General features: G+C 36.1%; 1 protein-coding gene across 3 annotated transcripts; it reads left to right on the top strand.

Moving 5' to 3' along the window:
• Positions 1 to 2,184: 2,184 nt before the first annotated feature.
• On the top strand, positions 2,185 to 9,109 carry rassf6 (Ras association domain family member 6). 3 transcript variants are annotated; one of them, XM_044096405.1, is made up of 13 exons: positions 2,185 to 2,320; positions 4,222 to 4,290; positions 4,678 to 4,756; positions 4,865 to 5,025; positions 5,147 to 5,238; positions 5,357 to 5,393; positions 5,550 to 5,650; positions 6,735 to 6,934; positions 7,431 to 7,532; positions 7,649 to 7,700; positions 7,784 to 7,902; positions 8,422 to 8,519; positions 8,759 to 9,109. In XM_044096405.1, exons 2-13 carry the CDS (start codon positions 4,232 to 4,234, stop codon positions 8,832 to 8,834), a joined length of 1,176 nt encoding a protein of 391 aa, XP_043952340.1. In that variant the 5' UTR covers positions 2,185 to 2,320; positions 4,222 to 4,231; the 3' UTR covers positions 8,835 to 9,109. The 3 variants fall into 3 exon arrangements, with proteins under 3 accessions (XP_043952340.1, XP_043952337.1, XP_043952338.1); XM_044096402.1 differs by having other exon boundaries at positions 4,219 to 4,290; XM_044096403.1 differs by lacking the exon at positions 2,185 to 2,320 and adding an exon at positions 3,336 to 4,016 and having other exon boundaries at positions 4,219 to 4,290.
• Positions 9,110 to 10,440: the final 1,331 nt, after the last annotated feature.

Here is a 10,440-nt window from a genome sequence, read left to right as displayed (position 1 = left end):
GTGACAAAGTAACTTACCTCTCTAAACGCTCTGGCTTTAAAAATCATGAGAATGTTTAGAGATCCTCTGGCTCCCCCTGCTGATAGAACAGCAGTCACATATGAAACCAATTATTTTTTAATGTATATTGTACAAAATTCTAGCACTGTCTTTAGTCATTCAAAGGTCCTTTTTTATAGTACATACATGCTGTGGTGTTAAGTAAAAGACTTTTCCAGGCCTTCTGAAGATCCTTTAAAGATTTTGGTTGGAACTTGGACTGTGATTGATTTTAGCACAATTGTTCTTCTACTTAAAAGGTTTTAGAGGAATTGATTTTTTTGTTAAAGCAACACAATACTGCAGAGAAATAAGGAGCACCCAAGCTGAGGAATGTAACCTCGAGAGGCCCAGGGCCTTTGTACAGACAACTTATCAAACAATGCAAACTTTGTCATGAGCTATGGCTGTGAGATCTTCAGGTGTTTTTGCAGCAACTAGATGATTACCAAAGAACTACTTGCCAAAACTTGCCTAACACTTGCAGATGAATCTGTTCAGGGGAGACTCACCATTCAGTTCCAAGTCAGATCTATCCTGGACTTTCCTTTAAAGTATAAAAAGACACTTAATTCAAATACTGTCCAAGTAAAAAGGAGATAATTATATTTCCACAAATATTTATCCAATTTCATAAAGACTCGATGAGAAAGAAGGAAATAGGGGCGGAATGAAGGAAGGAAGAAAGCCCAAAAAAGTTATAAAACAAGTTAAAAAGCTAAGTTCAAAGCTAAGAAATACCAAGTCAAAACAGCTTATCATATTCTGAAGTTTACTAGTTGCTCAAGAATAGGATAAAACTTTGAGACTTCATAAAACTTCAAGACTTTTTTCTAAAATGTGGCACAAGATGACTACTGAGTTATGAAAATATACTTGGTATATTCTGGAAAACTTACCAATAAGTTTGCAAAGAATTCTTGATACGTTCTGGCAGAGAGACTTTTTATGTTTTATGAAGGTTCCAAGAAAGTGTCTAACAAGTTCTGGAAAGTCCCTTCTAGATTCTGGAGGCAACCTCTACGTTGTGGAAAATACCTGGACCCACAAAGAAATCTTGGACTATAAGTGACTTCATTTTAGGAAAAAGTCTTACATTACACATTAAAAGCCCTTTAGACCTTAGGAGAGCTCCTATAGTGGCATGTTGTCAGAGCAGAGAGAACTTTTAGCGAACCTAACGGTGTCTTAAGGGAAGACTAGAGAGATATTCTGTAAAATGGATATAGCTCTTTTCTTAATCTTGTCAATGTAGGATCAGATAACTTCTGTCAATTCCCTAGTGAGGGCGTGTTTTTTTATGTTATTTTGTTTTGAGCATCAACCAATCACTGTCCCTGGAGGATAGCATTATGCATAGCAACAGTCAATCGCACATCCTCACTAAGATAGCAGTTTCTATGCAGCTGGCCGAATAAATAATTCTTTGACTTTGAGAATTTAGACTCTGTTAAGTTGGGAGAAGGTGAACTGTGCATTCTGCAAAGTTGGCAGACATTTCAAAAGTGTACCTGGTAAGTTTCAAAACGTATCTTAATCATTCCTTTACATTCTAAACTTTGCTGTATAGAAATACAAATTGCCAGTTTAAAACTGAGTACTCGCTAAATTCTCTGAGGCCATAATTTTTATACCGTAATGTTTTACACTACCTTGTAACAAAGGAATGAAGGAAAAAGGGAAGTGTCTTTGAAATATCATAAAAAAGTTGTTTTAAAGTAACTTTTCCAAAGACCACAACAATAATCAAAGAAACCATGCCTCTAGCATGGCATAGCAGTCGATCGGACCTTCAGAGTTGTGATGTATTGATGAAGAATTTGCTTTGCATGTTTTAACATATGCTTGGTAAAGCAGTGTGAATTAAGCTGCTGAATTTAGCAGAAAGAAAGGCTTTGCTACTAGGAAGCTTTATCAGATTCAAAGATTTGAAAATCCTCGAGTCTCATTTTGTTTGTACATGTGATTTCGATCTCGCTGTCTCTATGCTTCCACCTCTCTCTCTTTACCTCTCTTTCTATCACCTTGTCTCTGCCATACATGCTCACATTCTAAAGTCAAGTCAGATCTGGTGTCAGTCAGCCACTCCCTCTGAGGATTGTCTCAACGTGTTCTGCAATAATTAACCAGCTGCTCTGGCGTTGCTACACAGCCTCACCTCCTGCAGCACCAACTGTACTTCAGACCTTTGAACGCAAACAAATGCACAAACATTCGACTTCTAAACATGTAGTGGAAATCTACATCATTCGTTTAGAAGATCAGACGAAAGACTGACCAGGTAGGCAGATCTTGTTTTTGATCTTTCATAGAGAACGATTTTGTGGCTTTCCACAGAACCAAACACTGAAAAGATGGAGGATTGGTATTGTTTATGTCATGTGAGTGGATTGGCAGTTTTTATTCCTTATTATCTTATTAAGGGATATAATTATTGAGGGTTTCAAACTAAATTGCTGTGATTAACATTGTGTTAGCAAAACAAAGGCTTTGAATTACTATCTATTGGATGTTAATTTTAAGAGGGAATAGGCACATGCACGACTTACAGGAAGACAATAAGATGAGTTACTGGGTGTGCACTGTGGCTTTTCACCCACCGGCCATGACTTTTTCTGATCAAAAGTTAATAATATAAAAGGTGTGCTTACATAGCCTTTCTCATGTAGATAATAACCAGTTTAAATGAAATACTTGCATTGGGCTTTTCTGAATTGAGGGAAGTGGCCATGACACAATTGGAAAACTGAAAAAATACTATTTATGTGTTATTAAAGCGTCTTTCTGTTTTAGGCACTAAAATTATTTTTATGTAACAGAATTTTCTTGTTAGTGAACCTAATCGTGTAGTTCAACTAGGTTGCTTATTGATGTACAACATCTTGGGTTTTGACCTGTTTTCATAGGAAAATGATCTATAATCTCCTTTTTTAGCCATAAAATGCAATAAGACTTTTTTTTTTTTTTTTTTACTAATTATGCATTTGATAATATGATTCTTTGACAAAGTGAAATTATACCGTAAAAGTGTTTTATTCTTTCAATCATTTTTAAGCTTTAATCATTTATAAAAATAAAAACATATGTCATGTTGTGGTGAGACATGAGGGTGGTATGCAAGAGTTGTGCTGGGGGCGATGCTTTTTTAATTTTTTTAATTTTTATTTATTTTATTTTTTTTGGCAGAAACAAGCCAGCTGGTCTGGTTTGGAGAGATCCATTGAGCTAAATGGATCTGCTGAGATCCTGAAAAAAAGACTGAAAGATTCTAAACTGTTGCAGGGACTCACCTTCTATGCTTATACTTCAACGATACTTAAAATTGAAATAAATAAATCTCTTTGAAACTTGAGTTTCTCTTTGAAACTCTAAAAACGATGGAGACAATTTAAAAATTGCCCCCATCTTCATTAAATTTAACAGAAATGACAACGAAGCAAATTCTGGGAACTGTATAAAACTTTATTGGGTTGTGCCAGACTCTGAGCACTTCTTTAGTTCAACTGTCAACCAGAAATGAATAGTTCAGATATTTCCTTCACCACAACAAACAGGTTGGGGCAGATGAAAATTCTAAGAACAAAAGAAAATGTCAATTAAATGAACCACTGCTGCTGTTACTTTTACACTGTCAAAGAAAAGCAGAGGAAATAAAAGAAGAGAAGGAGCAAAGACACTCCAGCAGTCACTTGTTCCAGTGGGAGGCTTCAGCGTCTGTGGTCAAAATATAAACAAATGGTTAGCCCTACGCTGTCATCACTGGTTACTGGGTGGAGCACTGTTATTAAATCTCTTGGAAACATGCAGGAAAAAAAAGAAAGTGAAAGAGTAAAGGGGCGGTTAGGGAGAACAGGATAAATTTAACTTCAGACAGAGAAAGAAAGAGCTGGAACATTTTTTTAAAGCACAGAAAGAAGAAATTGACTGGGACAAAGACAAAATCAAGAGGTGATCTCAGATTTTCAATGTTGGAGCGGGTAAGGCTTTTATTTTCTAGTAGCATTTTGAAAGGATTGACACTATGATGGCTGTACGAGTGCAGGAAGACCAGTTTTAGCATTGTCGTTTCACAGGTTTTGTGTTGTATACTGCTTGACGCTTTAGGATTCAGCATGGCTGCTTTGTATTTGTGCTGACAAGTGATCACAGTTGATCCTGTTGTTTGTTTTTTCTCGGCAGTAGCTGAACCGAGATGAATAAAGCTCCTCTGCCTGCAGTGATCCAAGCAGGCAGCGGGAGGACGTTGTCCAGGTGATTCAGAGCTTTCTGTTTTATGTTTTTGTTTAGTTTATGTTTCTGATATTTTGCTGAAAAATGTCTTAATTCTGCACAAAAAAAAAAACAAAAACAAAAAAAAACCTCACTAAAATCATTTTCCATTTACAATCTCTTGTAAAAGTATTCAGGTCCCTTGACCAAGATTTTCACATTTTGTCAGATACATCTTGAAGTGTTAGAAGAGAAAAAATTGTTTATGAACAAACAAATCTGAGAAGTGTGGCATGTATTTGATTGTAACATGTAGAAATGTGGGGGGGGGGCGGGAAGCCAATGGACATGAATACTTTCGCAAGGATGTTGCATTTCTCTGTTATTTATTTTGCTGTGCAACATATTTCATTCATTTATTCATTTCAGAGCAGAGTTTCTGTCACTTTTGAACACCTACAACTGCTACCTGAAGGACCAAACTCAGCTGCATCTCACCTGTTCTCAGGTGCGAGGCACTGCGTTTTAAATTGCTTCTGGTTTGTGAGAATAGTTAAAGTATAACCAAATGAGCCTTACAGAAAGATGTGAGCAGCACCACATGTCTGTGTGACAGGGGCATGGTGGACAGGTGATAGTAGAGGGCTATCTGAACATCTCCTGGGGAGTACGACGACCAATCAGACTGAAGATACAGGACGACAAACAGATTCTTCCTCTTGAGTCTCCAAATTCAGTTGATCCAACCAGTCAAAACAGCCCTCTTGGAAGCAAAAGGTTTTTTTTTTGTTGTTGTTGTCATTTTTATTTTTTTTACTTTGATCATTTTCACATGGAAAGGTAAAAACTTTTGTATGACTGTGGACTGATGTCATTTCCTGGGTGTGTTTCTGTGTAGTACTGTGTCACAATGGGGTGAACACAGTGAGGTTCACCATATAAAGGAGCCAGAGGCAACACAAGAAGCAATCTTCCCAGATCCTCTACCAGGTTAATTTTGGTCTTTTACACACCAGCACCATGCTGTCCCACTTTCTTCTTTCTTTCTAAATAAAAGCACCCTTACAGATTTCTTCTGTTCTTTTATTTTTTGTTTCAAATGTTTTAGATCCCGTGAGCCCAATCAGCCCGCTGGGGAGCAAAAGGTTCAGAGCTTTTAATATATTTTTTTTAACACAAATATTAATTTTAAACTGGCCTGAGGTTTATAAGGCAAGCAATGCTTACATAAAAAGGTAAAAACCTTTACAGGACTCTGGTATTAGTGATGTAATTTATTTCCTGGGTCTGTCTCTTTGCAGTACTATGTCACGATGGGGAGAATACAGTGAGCTTCACCAGATAGATGAGATGGCAGAGACAGAGGCAGCACAGGAAACAGTCGTCAAAGATCCTTTGCCAGGTTGGGTTTGACGTTTCTACGGTAACACTTTCTTTGAAGAGGTCTACACTGTCATAAACATGACATATCAAATGAAGTCTTCATGAACAGTTATTATGGTTATCATTGAGTGTCATTCAATAAATAATGAGATTTTTAATGCAAAATGGACACTTTTAATGTAAATTTGCATTACAAGTGTTATTATTTACCAACTTACAATAATGAAAGTATTTGGTTCACCAAGTAAAGTTTGGAGCCAACATCACAAGTGTGTGTTGTCACCTGACATATCACCACCACTAAATCTACAGAGTCATAGAACATAAAACAACTGGCTGCTGCACACAGGTCATTTTGAGCCAGGGGTGTGCAGATGTTTCTTCTAAAACTCGCCAAATTATTATGCCTGGTTGGCAAAAGGCAATAAAATGGCCAAAACATTGCATCAATAACAAACAAAACTAAATGTAAAATAAGAGACCTTTGTTGTCAGCTGCCCGATTTGAGAATTTAATTGTTTATATGAGAAATTTTGGTTAACCTCTTATTAAACTGTGTTACCTATGTGGTCATTTCAAAGGATTTTCTTTCCAAACAACTTGCACCATTAAAATGTGCCTTTCTTTTAGCATTTAGGGTAACCTTTTGTGGACACATTGCTATGTTGACTGTTTTAAGCAATGGTTGTCAATGTTTTCCAAAGTCCAATCTGGCTATTTTGGTCATTGTTGGTTCACAATTTTTCATACAATGCAGCTTGGGGACCTTTTAAAGGCATTGAATTATGAATTCTGTCTTTATAGAGATTGAGGCGCTCATTATGATCTACTAGATAATATGAAATAACCTGTTTAGTAATATGTATTGCCTTAATGAACATGCTATTGAAATTAGTGGCAATTTCCACTAAGTCTTTCAAACCCTGACATCTGCTGCCTGCAGTATCATTTAAACTGAAGTCCCTTGGTTATCCTGTTAGAATCTTCTTTGTCCTTCTGTTGACCGTTCTTTTGCAACTGAAAATAACTTTCTCTGCACCTAAATGGTGCTTGAAGGAAACCTTATTTTGTAAGATTGAAAAAGTTGTTTTTACGTCTCACAGGGCCTCCTGTTTATGAGACTGCCACCCTGCGTCCTATGAGGCACAGGAGCCCTGAGCTGGAGCCAGAGTCCAACCTAGTTCGTTGCATGAGCGATGTCTCGTTGGTGAAGAGGAGGAAGGGCAGGGGCAAGTCAGCAGCACAAAGAGAGAAAGAAAAACAGCATCGCTTTTCTATCAATGGACATTTTTACAACTACAAAGTAAGTAACGGGACCTGAATGAAGCTCTTTTACTTTAACACTGTCCACTGGTTTCTCACTCCACTTATTCATTGATGGGATTTTTCAGTGTGTTTTAGTGATGTTAATTTATCCGTCAATATTTTATGTTTAATATAAAACTCGGTTGGTGTCGTTATATTGTAGATTTCCAAAATGTTGGTGGTTTTAGCAGAAATGTTGCCTAGGGAAAGCCTCACTCCTCCCCTTCATCCTTAGTTAAACAGTGAACAGTTAAACATTACATTCAGAGGCAGATCGTTATAAATATTGATCAAGGAAAATAAGTGAAATTAAGGGAAACTAAGTAAAGTGAAATAATTTATTTACTATCACATAGAAATCCTTGAAAAACTTCAAAATCAAAATGTTACAACAGGACAAACTGAAAACGTTATACACAGACAGCTAACTGAGCTTCCAATCTTATCCCGCATGAAACCCTGAGCCACCACTTTTTTTTCATTGACTTTTGCAGACCTCTATATTCACTCCATCATTTGACACTTCAACTAAAGTTCGCATCTCTAGCAGGATGACCACAGACCAAGTCATCAAACAGCTGCTAAACAAGTTCAAGGCAGGTTTAGAAATCTCTCTTCTACAGCACATTTTTGTTTTTGCTCAGTCAGGAAATTAGTGAACAGACCACATGTTGAAGTATCTCATGTTTATCTTTTTATTTTTGTAATGCAGATAGAAAATGATCCCCAGGAGTTTGCATTGTACTGTGTTCACCAGAGTGGAGGTAAGGCTGAGTTGTTCAACCTGAAACCAATGAATAAATGAAAAAGAGTAAAGATGATCCAATGTCCTTGTTGTTTGTCCTAGAAAAAAGAAAGCTGAGTCACATAGATTATCCACTGTGGGAACGGATCCTGCAGGGTCCCTCTGATGACATCATGAAGATATTCCTGATGGACATGCATGAAGAAGAAGTCAGCATTGACGTAAGTTACATCTATGGCCAATGAGTTTTTAATGTAGATCTTACGTTAAATAAAACTTGCTTCATGATTGACTGTGATCCATTATTTACGTATTAGTGTTTTATGTTGATCACATTTTGCTACCATCCATTTTCTTTAAGAAAATTGACTACGGGTTGTCAATTAATTCCAGATTAGGAAATCTAAAATTTAGTGATGCTATGAGACAAGATATTCTTGCATCTTCTTCTCTGGTCAATAGCCTAATACCCTAATCCTAAAATTCAATGGAATTTGTGTTCTGATAAATTAACCTGTAGCATCTAAGAATTCAGGACTGTCATAAATAAAAATCAAGGAGAATATTACCAAAAATACACAAAGTGGATTAAACAGAAAACACATTTTCTTTATCTTTTTAAATCTTGGTATATCAATTATTGTAGAATATTTTGTATTTTATTCAATATTAAAGCTATGTTTGAGTGAAAGTCAGTCATAATTTTATTAAAACACCAAGTTCCTCTTTCCTGTGTTCAGGTTGCTCAGTATCTGAACTTGGAGCTCCCCATCTTGGATCAGTTTCTGCTCAAACTCAGAGAGGAGGAGAATAGAGAGATTCAAAAGGTCATCAACAAGTAAGAGGGTGATTTTATTCACAAAAAGGATTTTATGTTGCCACTGGTGTATTATTTTGAAAAATCCTTTAATTTACAAGTGCTGTATCGACACTGCAGTAACATTCTCATCTGTCTGTCACAGATGTGCTGCAGTTACATTTGCTGGCCTCATGGTGGGGCCAGACATCATTTTAACTAACGTTTTTTGATTCTCTTAATTTTTACTAATAACTTTCCTGCATTTGTGTTTGTGTCAGGTACCAACACCAGCACAGACTGCTGTCTCATATGTTGAGCTTTAAGATGTCCCCTCACATTGAAACCAGTGTCTGACCACTTCCAAACTCAGTGAAAGGAAGAAAAGTATCTCGGAGGAACCCTAAACATCTGAAAAACCTTTTCTTTTTCATAACATTTAGGCTATGAAAAAGAGTTTGTAAACAAAGACAACATAAAGGAACACATATGATACAGTACAGAATTCTATTTTGTCCTACAGAACAATTTAAATTTACATAATATGTTTTTGTAAGAAAAACTGTGAAGTAAATTTTGGTGCCAATATGTTTATTTCAGAGACTTGCTGAATTAAAAAGTGACAAATATAACCTTTTTGTGTTGTTGCTTCTCCAAGTTAAAATACAGATAACATACCACAAATTTATCATAGAATTGGTCAGTATTTATCAGATAGAACAGATGAAGATTAGATGCAATAAAGGTCTCACAAAAAATTGTGTGAAATCTAGAAGTTTTATAATCTCAGTCTTATAAAATAAAATATATGATTCATTTCATGTATTAAGTATTTGTGTTTCACAAGCTTGAGGGCCATTGAAAGTCAAATGGTAAAATAAGTAGAGTAGGTAAACACTGAAAGGAGGTAAACATTGTCACTGCAAAACTTCTAACCTACCAAACATCACAAATCTGTGTGTGTATTTTGCTGTAATGAAAACATTTGCTGATTTGGATTGGTACAAAGTATTTTTACATCCTCAATGCCTTAGCATTTTCATAGAGCCCGCAGCACTTCCTTCTGTCCACATAGTTAATCTTACTCTTGCAAAAGTAACATCTGTGGAACATTTACAGGTTTAATCACATTACAGTAACAAACTTCATTGGGAGTTTAAGCAATTTATTCACAAAGTAGCAAAAGTGGAAAGAAAACAAATATGGTTTTCCAGAACTTTTAAAATAGAAATCTGAAAAGTATCCATTGAGCTGAGCTGTTTGACAACAAAGAGAAACAATTTTAAAACTGCCTGCCCGACAACCTCATGTTAAAAACAGTGACATTTCCCCTAACATTTTAACCAATATGAATTATATTTAGTCACCATAAAACCAGATAGATATTCCTCATGGAATATGGAGCTCACTCTTCTATCAGAAATAGAAAAATACAGTGTAGCTTTACGTTCTGGCAAAGAAACAGAGTAGCTGATTTAGGTGATGAACATCTGAAAATACTAACACCACATTTTTCCTGTTTCTTGTGCTGCGCTTTTTGTTTTTGATCTTAGTAACAACAGAAGAAATTCAATATGCATGAATTTTATTGCAGGCTTTTGATATGCAATATTAATTTTATTGTGTTTAACTGAAGTTGGGGTAATAATTCTAGAAAGGGCAATTTGTGGCTATTTGTTGCAGGGCTGATGGGTTGGTACCCATTGCCATGACAGTCTTTTGCTATCTGTGGCTCTGGATCTTCTTCAGCTGCAGAATATTTTTTCATTTGGATTTTGGCTCAAAGCTGCCTGGAGGATCCAACCAAAAGTTCCTCTTTTGCATTGACCTTTATAGCCCTATAGATAAACTTGCATTGGCTGGCACTGTTGTCATGATTGTTTTATTGGCTGTCTGCTTGAATAGATGATCTGATATCCATCATTGTCTTAGAAACATTATGACCTGATATCTGAATTCATGC

The sequence above is a fragment of the Gambusia affinis genome, linkage group LG17 (assembly GCF_019740435.1).
Source record: "Gambusia affinis linkage group LG17, SWU_Gaff_1.0, whole genome shotgun sequence".
NCBI classification, from domain to species: Eukaryota; Metazoa; Chordata; class Actinopteri; order Cyprinodontiformes; family Poeciliidae; genus Gambusia; species Gambusia affinis.
This window is presented reverse-complemented; position numbering and strand designations above follow the sequence as displayed.

What these genes read in the sequence shown, in the direction of transcription:
- rassf6 (XM_044096405.1), top strand. Translation starts at nt 4,232, where the DNA reads ATGAATAAAGCTCCTCTGCCTGCAGTGATCCAAGCAGGCAGCGGGAGG. An exon ending in AGCCCGCTGGGGAGCAAAAG is followed by an intron (nt 5,394 to 5,549) that starts GTTCAGAGCTTT and finishes GTCTCTTTGCAG; the next exon opens with TACTATGTCACGATGGGGAG. An exon ending in AGCTGCTAAACAAGTTCAAG is followed by an intron (nt 7,533 to 7,648) that starts GCAGGTTTAGAA and finishes TTTGTAATGCAG; the next exon opens with ATAGAAAATGATCCCCAGGA.